The following is a 14,401-nucleotide window of genomic DNA, read 5'->3' as shown; positions in this document are numbered from 1 at the left end:
CTTTGGAGAAGGCTTTCTAAGTCCCTAAATCCATGTCCTGCATTTCTGCTCCCTCTATTACAAGACTTCTTGGGTTAAGGAAGCAAACTCTTAAAATAAGAATATTTCACCCTTGAGATGTAGGGCTCCCCTTTTGAAATTATGTTCCAGGAGCTCTGTAGATTTTGGAGGTACCTCTAGGGGCACTATGCTGGGCAAGTAGACCCTAAACAGTCTCCAGCTTTCTCATGGTCAATCACTGAGATTCTCAGCACTGCCATTTTAGAAAGTGGCTATAAAGCACCTAAGGTTCTGGGCTAAAAGTCTTTGAAACGGCTTCTGCTGAGGGAATGTAAAGTCTGAGAACCACCATAATTTTAGTCTCACCATTATGTTTTATATATGGGGAAACTATGGCTCAATACATAGGATACAAAATGAAATCACGGCAGAGCCACACTGAAAATGGCCTCTCTGACTTCTTCCCTTTCCTACTCCCTCTTTCTAACTGTGACACAGTTTGGGCAAGAAGAGTGACTGACTTTTGCTCCTGGGGAAGACCTTTGTGTTGGTCTGGTTTGCATCCCGGATAACCTCAATGAAGGACCGAGTACTCACTAGGATTGTGGTGACGATGTACGTCCTATTCTGGACACTTGAATTGTCCCCCCCAGCTTGAGCATCGGTGGCTGCAGGGACAAACTTATCATCTTCATTCCAGTAACCAATCTGTTAAGGAGAGGAAGGTCGTGACAGAAGATGAGCCAGGCTCTTCAGGACTGGCCTCCTGTGGACCAGCCAACACCAGACCAAAAAGCAAGGGCCTCGGCATCACACCATACAATACTGGGCACACCAGGCTCTAAAGTATTAGTAGATAAAAACAAAGAGAGATAAAATGCTCTCCAGGTTCTCCCAGCCCCATCCCTATGAACATCCTCACCATGATGAGCTGAGCCTGGAAAGTGCCCACCCTTTAAGCAGGGTGGACTTAACTGTTAAAGCAGCTGAACTTGTACAATGCAAGCCAGGGCCGCGGAAGTTTAATTTCCTGCAGATGTTTATAAGTCAACCCCTTTTTCCTCCTGCCTATTAATCCTTCTTTTCCTGAGCTCATTCTGAATGGTAGTTGGAATCATACAATTTAAAAATTACATTCCTTTTGCTTTCTTTTTAGATTTACTGTATTTTTCCATCTAGATTTAACTTCCTAGGTGATGATTATTTTATCCTTTAACATTTGTTTCTCTTATTTCCAATTACAAACTATTTTAATACTGAGGATGTATGAGTGCCTAAAAATACTGGCTGAAAACTTTTTTTTTTTTTTTAAATCAGTAGGTTATTTATCCTGGCTCATTTTGCAAGGTCTTTCAGCAAATATTTATTGGATCACTGTTGTGTGCAAAGCTCTGTGTGCAAAACACCGGGAGTACTGTTTGGTGGGTTGAGAGAGATACTAAAGTCTAAGAGCAAGTCCTTGCACCTAAGAAGTCCCCCAGCCTATTTGGAAAGAGATGACACATGCAACACATGAGATCATGAAGAGGTTGGGTCCAAGCCTTTTAGACTGGAGAGAACATGAACATGGGTCAAGATGTGAAAGCAAGACTCTGACTAGATTCGTAAGTTCAGTGGCTCCTGATTAGAAGAGTTAGCTCTATAGGGCAGTGGGCACAGGGGCCGGCCTGAAGAGAACAGACTTTATCCTGACGGCAACAAAGAGGGAAGTTTTGAGAAGAGCAGAAAGGTGTGGCTAATACACATACACAAACAAACACACACTTCGGTCTCTATCTCTACTTATCATGGGACGGTTGTGTCTTGTTCTTTGGTCCTTCTGCTGCCTGTAGACATCGGGTCAAAGGGAAAGAGAACTGGAAGTGCACACATAGAAGGATGAGCAGGCTGCCCACTGGTCAGAATTCAGCTCTGGCTCCCAGGGCTGAGGTACGCGCCAATGGTCAACTCAGATAGCATTGTCACCTTAATGTCTTTCTCCGTTCTCTCGGTTGGAAAGAAGCAGTTCTCTCTGCGGTTTCACTGCCGTTAACAACAAGGAAGATAACTGCTGACGCCGATCACATTCTTGCTACGTCAGATACTGAGTGTGTTAAAGTTTTTGTGCCATTTCATTTGGCTTAGGGGAGTTTGTGACTGCCTAAAGTGATGCAGCTAGAAAGTGGCTGTGCTGTTCTTGCTATGAGGGGCTCGACTCTGGGCTGGGAATCATTTCAGTTAACAGTGAGTGCCTCCTGGGTTTCAGGCGCTCTCCTGAGTGGTTTTGTTTTATGTTTTAACTTCTTCCATTCTCACAAAAACCTATGAAGTGGGTATCTAATTATCATTCCCATTTTTTAAAAAAGATTTTATGTATTTATTTGACACAGAGAGAGAGATCACAAGTAAGCAAAGCAGCAGGCAGAGAGAGAGGGGGAAGCAGGCTCCCTGCTAAGCAGAGAGCCCGATGCAGGGCTGGATCCCAGGACCCTGAGATCATGACCTGAGCCGAAGGCAGAGGCTTAACGCAACTGAGCCACCCAGGCGCCCCTCATTCCCATTTTAAATATGAAGAAACGGAGATGTGCAGAGTCACGAGCCAGGTTCTCAGCCAGGAAGGCTGACTGCAGGGCCATGCCCTTGGTACTCCAGTTAGCTGTCTACCCACTCTGAGTGCCTCAAGTAGGTCTCCACTGGGGACGCCCATCTGGTCTGGCTGTGTGTAGGTTGGTCCCCATCTTTTCACAGTGCTGTGGGCTTCTGGTGAACAGAGCCAGAGGTCCCCACTGGTCCTGTGGTTTGGCTGTCCGTCCCCATCTCTCCATGGTGCCGTGGGCTCCTGGTGGACAAAGCTGGAGGTCTCTTCCTTCTACGATGCCTTTCTTACCACAGCTTATTCTTTCACAAAGAAGCAGCTTAGGTAATGTTTGTTAAGGAAACGCGCACATCCACAATGGACCCTGTCAGTGCTGAGACCACTGAGAGGCCTATCTCTCGGGCCTATCTCTGGGCCAAGATCCATCCTCAGTGCAGGAACGTGCATGCTGCTTGTGTGAGGCACCTTTAGAGAACATGAAAGGAAAAATTTCTCTCTAATGACACAAGAACCAGAAACTTAGAGCTCCAGAACATCAGAGCTAGAAGAGGCATGAAGAATTGTTCCTTCTAATCCCTTCCTTTTATAGAGAGTGACGAGGGGACTTGTGCAAAACCCGGATAGAGTCTTGTTTCCCTCACTATCCTAGGCCAGTGCCCCCTGGAACCCTGGGGCATCTGTGGGGACCTTTCCCCACTTTTATGGAAGGTGGGTGAGGGGTTAGGAAGTGGGGGCAAGTTCTGGGTTCCTCATCCCTCCTTTAAAACAGCTCTGGCTTTTTAGCCTTTTCACATATTGGGATTCCCTTTAACAAGGAGCCCTCTGGCTGAAAATGTTTAAAACCAGTATTGTAGTGTACCATTATGCATGTTTTTAAACAATTTCCAAGGTACTTTCACAACATTTAACTCTTTTGCTTTTTGTGACATGCAAATAGCACAGACAGGCTTGGGATTTTCTGTGTTTTACAGATGGGATGAGAAAGCCTGAGGAAATCAAATGATCTGACCTATACAGACTATACACACACACACACACACACACATAGCAGATTAGTGGCAGGGCATAGAAGCCAGGGCATTGACCTCAAAGGTTAGATTATTTAATATGATCTACACAAACTTGGGGGAAGGGTGGTAAGTATCATTTTTCAACCCACAGATGATGCTAAGGGGTTTTCGTTCCCTTTTCCTTTCTCCTCCTTTTCCTTCCCCCCATTCTTCCTTCCCTTTCTTTTCTTCCCTCCTCCCTTCCCCTTCCCTTCCCCTTCCCTTCCTTTTCCTCCCTCCTTCCCTCCCTCACAATTAGCACAGGTTTAGCTGCTCCTACTCAAACCATCAGTACAGAGCAAGTTGCCTCCTTTGACAGGCAGCTAATTTATCTAAAATTTACAGTATATTATTAGGTATTGTCTTTTTTAAGTGGGGGCTTGATAGTCAAGACATAAATCTCTAGCATAGAAGACATGGTTTAAAAGGTAGACTTTCCAGGGTGCCTGGGTGGCTCAGTGGGTTAAGCCTCTGCCTTCGGCTCAGGTCGTGATCTCAGGGTCCTGGGATCAAGCCCCGCATCGGGCTCTCTGCTCAGCAGGGAGCCTGCCTCTCTCCCTACTTGTGATTTCTGTCTGTCAAATAAATAAATAAATAAAATTTTAAAATAAATAAATAAAAGATAGACTTTCCTAATTACTAACCTTAGGGCCAGTTACCTGACCTCAGTGGGCCCCAGTTCCTGCTCTGTAGAACAGATACATCGAAAGTATCTGAGTATCTGATAGAGTATCTGTCTCTTGGGGCTGCTGAGGCTTAAATGAGTTCATGCATGTACCAAATGGGCACAGTGTGTGGCTCATATTACGTTGTCAGTAAACTAAGAAATGATTTTAGTAGGGTAATGCCTAGTAGAAGGCTAACAGGTTTCTGTGGTATAAGACATTTTAGGATCAGTTTACTTTTTGAAAATTATCAATCTCCAAAAGAAGTATATATCATAGAGCATTTCTCAAATTCATTTGGCAAGTAACCCTATTTATATGCAGGGTAAGTGTTCCCTAAACTATAAAATGTTGCTCCAAAATCCCACATTATTTTGATAAAAGGGGCAGGGGAAGCGAGATAAATCTGTATAGACCAGATCTGTATGGCTTAGAAAGAGATTTTAATTTTTAAAGACATTGGCCTTTCCAAGCCAGTATCATGGCACTAGTGTTAAATTGAAATCTATTAAAATGATTGTATAGCTTGGCTTATATATGGTTTCTTTGATATCAAAAGCTAGAGGAACAGTTAAATGTTGTAAACAAGTTTATTCTATGTAGGGAAATAAAACAATATTGCCAGTCAGAAGATCGGGGTGATACCAGAACCCGGCTTGCACCTCACGTAAGCTAGCAGGCTGAGAAATCTGGTTCCACAGCTCGATGCAAAGAAAGTTGGCAAAGCTTTTTGAAGAGAAACTCCACTTCAGAGATGAGAGCAAATTTTCCTTTCTTAGAGAAATTGGTTGGATTATTATACAGCACTTTGATTCTCTACGGAGGATATGCGGGACCTTTGATTCTCTCTGAAAGTAAATCAGAGTTAGTGGTTGGGTAAAGAATAGGGCCCACTATTCAGAAGGGGATTTAAACAATTCTAACAGTGAGAGGTCTTCTCCTGGGACCAGTTATAATTTTTGATCTCCTGTTTCCATCTACCTCTAAAGATTCTTTGAAGGTAGGAAATGAGTCTAGATGTTAGATCAGATTTTTTTTTTAAGTGAATGAAGTCTAAGAAGAGATGATTATAGAGCAGTAAATTCCATTGATCTACCTCGCACAGTTGGCAAGTCAAATTTACACATCTGCCTCTGCAACCATAGTCAGGACCTCCAAAAACGAGACCCATTATGATACATTTTTTAAAAAGTCAGTTGCCTATTGCGGCCAAGACAACTAAATGACCAGTAGGGATTCTTCTTCTCCTTCCCTAGCATTGAGGTGTTGGTGGGATGTGGCTCTCTAGCCAGCAATTACAATTTGCAGCCTGCCTGGCATCTAGGTGGGGCAGGTGATGGGGTTCTGGCCCATGGAATGCAGCAGAAGTCATGTATCTCTCTTCTAGCCTCACTCCCCCGAATCTCCAGGGCAGGGTCTTCCTCTTTGTTAGCTAGATATTGACAGCCAGAAAGATGAAGCAGACAGTGGAGCTTCTGTAAGCCTGGGTCTTACCCAGAGCCCTCAGCCCCAAAACTGGTCACCAGGAGAATAAGAAACATCTATTGCATTAAACAGCTAAGAATTCTGAGTTTATCCATCATGGAACCTAGGGTTATCTTTTTTTTTTTTAAATTATGTTACATTAGTCACCGTACATCATTAGTACATCATTAGTTTCTGATGTAGTGTTCTAAGAGTCATTGTTTCCGTGTAACACCCAGTGCTCCATGCAATCCTAAGGTTATCTTAACTAACACACTCAAAGGATGTGAACGTAATACATTTATGTAGGACTTTGAATTCTACTTTAAGAGTTACTTCAAAGTTGCCAGCACGTTTTTTCATATTTGCTGGCAGATCTCTGGACATATGGGCCAGAACAGTAGGCAGTCTGGTTGCCCAGCAACATCCAGTAAGTACACTGGCCACTCATTTAATAAACAACCCTTTATTTGCATGTGCTTACTATGTGTCAATATACTGCAGGCACTGAGGAGATAATAAAGAATACAACTGTGGTCCTTGCTTTTAGAGGGCTGACATTTTAGTGGTAGGGAGGTGGAGAAGAAGGGAAAAGAAAGATAATATATATGCAGGCCAATGGTCAGCAAACTTCATCTGTAAAGAAGCAGACAGTGAATGTCTTGGGCTTTGTGGGTCATAGAGCCCCTGTTGCAACTCCTCATCTCGGGGCTGGCATGCAGAAGCAGCCACGGACCTCATCTAAACAAATGAATGGGGCTGTGTTCCAAAGAATCTTTATTTATGGACACTGAAATTTTATTTTGTAAAATTTTCACATATCATGAAGCAGCTGTCTTGATTTGTTTCAGCCATTACAAATGTAAAAACTATTAGCTCATGCATTATACAAACGCAGGCAGTGGGCTGGATTTGGTCTGCACACTGAAGTTTGCCAACCCCAGTCCAGATGAATAAACCAACGGGAATATATCAGAAGGGTAAGCATTAAGTAAACAATGGAATGGGGTAATGTGATTATGCCAGATGGGTGGGGGCCACTTTAAATAGCTTGGTTGAGGACAGCCTCTCCAAAGTGACTTCATTTGAGCAGGGATGAATGACAGGGAGAGGCAGCACATGAAACTGCAGTGATAGAGACCATCAGGTAAAGGGACAGAAAAACATTGGCGTAGCTGCGGAGGGATGAGCTAGAGAAAAAGGAGCAAGAGCTCATGGCAGTGGAAAGTTTTAAGCAGAGGAGCAATAGGACCTGATGCACATTTGAAAATGACTGCTCCAGTTCTTGTGGTAGAAAATGGACTTATAGAAGAGCAAGGACACTGAAGGCAGGACAACTAATAGGTCAGGAGGTTCCTGAAGGAGTCCAGGTAGGTGTGGAGGGGGCCTGGGATTTTGGGTCTATTTCCTGGCTGGAAACAGAGAGAGAAGCTTGTGTTGGAATGATGTCTTAGAGGATTCGGCATGTCCAAAGTTGGGTCGCCAGGATTTCTAGAAAAACTTCCAAAGATCCTATGGAATGGAGGACTCTGAATTCTCTAGATTACTTTTGACATCAGCAGGACTTTGTGTCACTTTGCTTTCCTGCCCAGGTTGTCCTCTGTAGTTACACAGAGGGGCATAACAGGGATAAGAACCTCGATCTATAAAGAACTCAAACTCAACACACACAAAACAGACAATCATATCAAAAAATGGACAGAAGATATGAACAGACACTTCTCCAATGAAGAAATACAAATGGCTATCAGACACATGAAAAAATGTTCATCGTTAGAGAGATTCAAATTAAAACCACATTGAGATACCACCTTACACCAGTTAGAATGGCCAAAATTAGCAAGACAGGAAACAACATGTGTTGGAGGGGATGTGGAGAAAGGGGAACCCTCTTCCACTGTTGGTGGGAATGCAAGTTGGTGCAGCCACTTTGGAGAACAGTGTGGAGATTCCTCAAGAAATTAAAAATAGAGCTTCCCTATGACCCTGCCATTGCACTACTGGGTATTTACCCCAAAGATACAGATGTAGTGAAAAGAAGGGCCATCTGTACCCCAATGTTTATAGCAGCAATGGCCACACTCGCCAAACTGTGGAAAGAACCAAGATGCCCTTCAATGGACGAATGGATAAGGAAGATGTGGTCCATATACACTATGGAGTATTATGCCTCCATCAGAAAGGATGAATACCCAACTTTTGTAGCAACATGGACGGGACTGGAAGAGATTATGCTAAGTGAAATAAGTCAAGCAGAGAGAGTCAATTATCATATGGTTTCACTTATTTGTGGAGCATAACAAAAAGCATGGAGGACATGGGGAGTTAGTGAAGAGAAGGGAGTTGGGGGAAATTGGAAGGGGAGGTGAATCATGAGAGACTATGGACTCTGAAAAACAATCTGAGGGTTTTGAAGGCGCGGGGTGGGGGGTGGGAGGTTGGGGGAACCAGGTGTTGGGTATTGGAGAGGGCATGGATTGCATGGAGCACTGGGTGTGGTGCAAAAACAATCAATACTGTTACCCTGAAAAAAAAAAAAAAAAGAACCTCGGGGTAGGGCAGGGCAGGACAGGGCAGAGCAGGGGGACTCAAGTCAAGTTGTAATGAGAAGCAGATGTCTGCAGTCCCGCAGGTAGATAGCTATAGAACCAGTGATGATGGTAAAGATGATTCAGTTCACGGTGCTGGCCCCTGGATGAAAGGTGAACCTCTCTTACCCTTCTTCTTTGGTAGCCACTTATCAGAATTTGTGATCTTACCTGAATTTGGCCAGGCATTTTAAATCTCAGAGATCTCTAAAAATCATTACCCTCTGGTGAACAAGATTTCCCGAGGATTCAGCATTAGCAGAGCCAGTGATGATTTTGGCATCTGAAACTGCTAAATGTTTGATGGATGGATGCTTGGAAGTACACACATTTCAGTGGGATGGCAGATGGGCCCCAGATACCTGGAGGATGTGTTGGCACATCAGTACCAAGGATATAGGCCAGAAGATCAGGAGAGTGTCCCTGAGGCCCCAAAGCAAGAAGCAGCCACTCCTCTTTATGACATATATCAGATAAGGCCATATAATGTTCACCAAAATGAGCACAACTAGGTCACTCTTGAATCTAAGAAATTACTTTGCTAGGAGGTTGATTGAGTAAAAGGCCTGAGGCCACAGATCGGGAGGAATTGATTTTCTCAAAGTCAGATTCCTTGTAAACAAAGGATGCTTGAACCCACTGGTCTAGGCAAGAATTTAGTCATTGGGAAGTTAAGGTGAAAAATAGCCTCGGGATCTGAAAGATAAAGTGCAGCCATTTGCTCGTGGATTTTAAGGTTACTCTGTTTTTTCTGTTTGGTGATTTGTCCGTTCTATGGGCTCCTTTGGCCTGATTCACTCAAACTCAAGGCAGACCAAAAAAAAAAAAAAAAAAAAAAATCAAATCAAATCCCTGTGGTCTAAAGAAGGGAGTTGAAACAAAGCAGACACCTGCTGAACGTCCACTCCGTGGCAGGTGCTACTTTTCCGAGTCCCTCACTGCAAGCAGCGGGGGCAGGAGGCACTGTTGCCTGTAATTTTGACAGCAGTCCTGTGCAGGTCAGGATCTTATCCATCCCCCTGTTGGAGGAGATGATGTAACTGAGCTCCAGAGAGGCCAGGTAACGTATTCTAGGTCACGTGCCTAATGAAGAGCAAAGCAGAGACTTAAATCTTGGCAGTTCTGCCTCCAAAGCCCATGCTCAGACCCATTCTGCCAGTGTTTCTCACCAGACCACCTAGGGCACCATTAGCCGCCTAGCTCAGGAGCAGGCTTCTTAAATGTGGACACCCGTGAGCCTCCTCTCTGCGCTCTACAAGCGGAGTGTCCAGCTGTTGGGACCCAGGAATCTATATTTTTTAATGAGGCTTCCAGGTAATTCTTCTATTCCCAGAAGTTGGGCACCGCTGATCTTGCTACGGTGCCTCCTGAGGAGAATTCTTGATGAAGTGCAAGTCTTGAGATGAGGGGGCTCCCCACAGTCTCTGGTGAGGCTTAGGGTCAATGCAAAGGGCTGAGACCTCTATTCCCAGGAGGAGTGATTGGGGAAGTTCACACCAATGGGCATTTGGTCAGCTGGGAGGGTCCCTAACCCCACTCACACTGAGGAAGCCGCAGTCCAGCCAGGAGAGGGACAGTATGACTTACAGGGGTGAGGCTGACAAAGATGCTGTCACCTGCATTGACATCCAAGGGATCAGTGCAGAGAGGAATCAGAGGTTGCACAGCCCAGCACTTCTCACTCATTTTAAAGACCTGGGGAACTTAAGGCCACCCCGCTGGGCGATGACAGGGCCAGCGTAGAAGCCTCTGCCTTCTCTTTGTCCTTATCTCATCACCACTATGTCCCCAAAATATCTAGCCTGCTGCTCATGTGTAGAGAAGAATCTGACTTTATTTTCAACTACCCCATTACCCTGGAGGGAAAAGAACTGGATAACATCCATGTTTTAATTCTGACAAACTCACAACTGCTCACAGATAGTAGACACATGCCCATTTTATCCAGCAGGAAATAGCAGTATTTTTTTCTTCCCTGAGGGAAATAGGCCATTCTGAGGACTCTGAGGGAGAGCCCAGGTGCAACCATGGTCAGCAACTTGCTACTAGGAGCCGCTCACTTGCCTGCCCAAGGCCTTCCACAAAAGAACGACTTCAGTGTTTTCATGTATGCTGCAGGGGATGACACCCCCCCACCCTTCTTTGCATCAGAAAGGAAGATGGTCTGGGAAGGAGATCACATAACTGGTGTCCCTTCTAAGGGCAGCAAAGTACTCTGAGCCCCCCCTCACCCTCCCCGGGGCCACCAATCACTGGAAATGTTCCAGTTGTGTCACTTGAGCCACTTAGCTGTGACAGTGGCTGCAGCAAGATGAATGTGGCCTGGAGAGTCATGGGGCCCAAATTCAGGTGCCCATTTATTCATAGCTCACTGTGAGACCTTAGGCAGCCTACTGGGCTGGCCTTGCCTGCGTTAATGCGTGGAGAAAAGGAGAGCTGTACCACGAAGGCTGATAGTTTTCACAACCACACCAAAGACTGAAATTCTTTGAAAAAGATAAACAAGTCATCCCAGGGGCGCCTGGGTGGCTCAGTGGGTTAAGCCGCCACCTTCGGCTCAGGTCATGATCTCAGGGTCCTGGGATCGAGTCCCACATCGGGCTCTCTGCTCGGCAGGGAGCCTGCTTCTCTCTCTCTCTGCCAGCCTCTCTACCTACCTGTGATCTCTCTCTGTCAAATAAATAAATAAAAAATCTTTAAAAAAAAAAAAAAACAAGTCATCCCAGTGTGTTCAGACTTTAGTCACGTGCTACCCCCTGGCCACTGACCATATCTGTCAGTAACCGCTCACCTAGGTAACTTTCACTGAACAAGGATTGGCTGCCAGAACAAACATGATATGTCCCCATTTTGTGTAGATGAGGATTCTAAGAGCTAAGTAACCCAGTAGGTGTCTTTTCCAGTGCAGGAGTCAGAACAGGGGATGAGAGAAATGAACTCAGACTTGGACTGTTTCTGGATGAGCAGTTCTTGCTGCAGATTTAGTCCCCAGGGTCAATGCCATTGTGCGATCGCCGTGCCAAAGGTGGTTAGGAAAGTGGTTAGGCCCCTAATGGTTATTGTCATAGCCAGATAGGGAACCCTTGTTTGGCGCTTACTGAAAGTTAGCAGAGGTTGTGGGCTTATGGTAGCTGGGTCCTGACGTGTGCCCAGTAAAAGGTGGGAAATGTGTGCCGGGCCCTCAAAGGGTTCACAGTCTAGGAGGAGTATGGGCTTTGTGTAAATAGCCTTGCAACAGGGGGCAGTGTGCTGACGTCCTGGGGAGTCCAGTGTGCTGTGGGAACACAGGAGGGCAAGAGATGGCTTCTATTGGGTGTGGAAGGCATGACACTAGAGAAGAGACATAGAGACCTGGACTTTGTTGTAGACAGGGTCGTGGCCCTGCTGATCATGTCCATGCTCCTTCCCCAGAACCTGTAACATGTCACCTGACGTGGCAGCAGGGACATTGCAGATGTGATTACGGTTATAGACCTTGAGATGGGGAGATTATCCTGGATTATCTGGGGGGGGGGGCGGTGCCCAAACTAACTACATGGATTCTTTAAAGCAGAGAACCTTTCTTGGCTGTGGTCAGAAGATGTGAGGATGGGAGAAGGGTCAGAGAGATCAATGTTGCTGGGTTTGAGGATGAGGAAGGGTAACAGGAACTAAGAAATATGGGCGGTCTCTAGAAGAAAGTGGAAAAGACAAAGAAACAGATTCTCTCAAATGTTCACAGCCCTGCTAATACCTTGATTTTAGCCCAGGGGGTCCCCAGCACAATTTGTAGCCTGTGATAGAAAACGAATATAGCCTTGGCGAATGGGATGTGGTAAGATAGACTATGACATGGAAGGTGAGGTTCCAGAGAAAAGAGCAAAGGGTCTGGGAAGAGAGCATAAGCAGAGCTGTCTGGTAGAGCTTTCTGTGATGATGGAAACTGTCTCCATCTGTGCTGACTAGTATGGTAGCTGCTAGCCACATGGGGCCCTTGAACACTTACCACATGGCTAGTGCAACTGAGGGATTGACTTTTCCATTTTGATTAATTAAAAATTAAATTTAGATAGCCATATACAGCAGGCAGCTGGGTGGCTCAGTGGGTTAAGCCTCTGCCTTCAGCTCAGGTCATGATCTCAGGATCCAGGGATTGAGCCCCTTATGGGGCTCTCTGCTCAGTGGGGAGCCTGCTCCCCCACCCCCACCTGCCTCTCTGCCTACTTGTGATCTCTATCAAATATATAAAAAAAATTAAAAAATAAAAAGCCATAACAGCTAGCAGCAACTGTATTTGACATCACAGGCATTGTGTTTGAGAGATGAAGACCCTGCTTTCAATGTGCCACGCCCAGCACTTAGAACTTCTGCACATGTGGAGTCATGTAAACCTATCAATGAGCCTATGAGGTTGGCATTACTTATGGTGATCCCCATTTACCAGATGAGAGAACTAAGGCATGAAGAACCTGAATAACTTGTCCAGAATCAGACTGATAAGTGGTGGGCGATGCCGGGATTGAGTGTCAGAATTCCAGAGTCAACGCTCTGATCCATGGCAATCTTCTAACATTCTGCCGTACTATGCCATCCATGCCTCTTGCCACTGCATCATGCCATCATAAGGAATAAAGAATGTGACAGAAAGAGCATGGAGGGAGGAAAGGTCAGAATCCAGACCAGAATCCCACCTCTTCCACAGACTGGCTGGTGACCTTGGGGAGAAAAATAGAGGCTGCCATGAGGCAAGGGCAGGGGCAGGGGCAGGGAAGGCTTCCCTAGGGAGCGACATTTACTTGAAGTGCTTAAGGCAGAGGAAGAGTTGCCCTAGAAAGAGAGGGGATTGGTGTAGAGAGAGTTCCAGGTAGAGGGAATAGGTGTGAAAGCTTCAAGGGGAGGAAGAACATGATATATTCAAGGAAGTGAAAGTCGACCAGAATGACTGGAATCATGAGAGGAAGAGAAGGAGTGTCCTAGGTCAAGCGTGGAGAAACCGGCAGAGCCCAGAGAACACAGGGTCTGGTAAAATTGTGAATGCTTTTCCAAGGATCTGAATGTAGTCTAAAAAATTATACACAAATCTACTATATATTAATACATAAATGCACACACATATAGATGTAATCAAGTGTGAATCAGGAGGAAATGGTTTAACTTCATCAATAACCATCATTCTCAAGTTCTTCAGAATCCCTCAGGGAAAGCAGTAGCTTTCATACACAATGATTACTTTATATTTTCAAAGTGCTTTCCCATCCTTTGGATCTTCACTAATATCCTAGACAAAGGTAGAGGTTTTTATCTCTATTTTGCAATCAGGTGAATTAATTCTCAGAGAAAGGGACTTGCCCAAAGTCCCAGCTGGTTAGTGGCAGAGCTGAGTCTAGAATCCTTATTGCCTGAGTCTCTTCAAAGAGACCAAGTCCAGGAAAGAGGGACTCACAAGGCCCTCCACTCTGGCTCTCTGCACCACTCAGCCCTCTCCTCCCTTTGCCTTTACCTTTCGGATGCCATCATGCTTCATTTCAATCACGTGGAGGGTGTAGTTGGTCCGGCGTCCCTTCTCATTAAACTGCACATTTCCTGTCAAGCCTTCAAACCGCACCTGGAAAGGAAAGCCAAGTAGTGAGCTATGATCTCAGAAGTCCCACTTCTACTTGTTTGTTTTTTCTGTGGAAGCAAAAATCCAGAACCTGAGAAGCTTACATGGGATGAGGTCTTGGAATAACATGGCTACTAAAAACCCTTGCTACTTCCCTGCCCATAGCAGACATCGCCATGACAGCACAGTTCTCTTTCCTACCAAACTGAGATTTATCCTGGAAACATTTTTTGTCTGGTGCCTTAAGCATATAGTAACCATGGATCAAAGTAGATGCTAAGAAGAAATCTCTGCACCATCCCTAATAGAACAACCCCCATTATGACCATACTACAGATGGCACTGCCCCCCAGACACATGCCTTTTGTGGAGAAACAGGAGGAGGTCTGTGAAAGAAAGGGACCAGTGTGCCATTCCTGGTGAGTCAGGAGAAGCAGCAGCCTTACAATGCCTCAGGTTTTGAATATGGTTTCTTCGTT

At 45.3% G+C, this 14,401-nt stretch overlaps 1 protein-coding gene across 2 annotated transcripts in view; it reads right to left on the bottom strand.

Moving 5' to 3' along the window:
• Positions 1–14,401, bottom strand: part of GRIA1 (glutamate ionotropic receptor AMPA type subunit 1) — a 306,263-nt gene that overhangs the window by 99,527 nt on the left and 192,335 nt on the right. For both annotated transcript variants that reach the window (XM_004737770.3, XM_004737769.3), the window contains exons 8-9: positions 13,821–13,925; positions 598–708 (exon numbers count right to left, since the gene is read on the bottom strand). In XM_004737770.3, the coding sequence (XP_004737827.1) occupies positions 598–708; positions 13,821–13,925 (216 nt within the window). The remainder of the gene's footprint in view (positions 1–597; positions 709–13,820; positions 13,926–14,401) is intronic.

The sequence above is a fragment of the Mustela putorius genome, unplaced genomic scaffold, assembly GCF_011764305.1.
Source record: "Mustela putorius furo isolate JIRA1106 unplaced genomic scaffold, ASM1176430v1.1 tig00000407_pilon_pilon_pilon, whole genome shotgun sequence".
NCBI classification, from domain to species: domain Eukaryota; kingdom Metazoa; phylum Chordata; class Mammalia; order Carnivora; family Mustelidae; genus Mustela; species Mustela putorius.
This window is presented reverse-complemented; position numbering and strand designations above follow the sequence as displayed.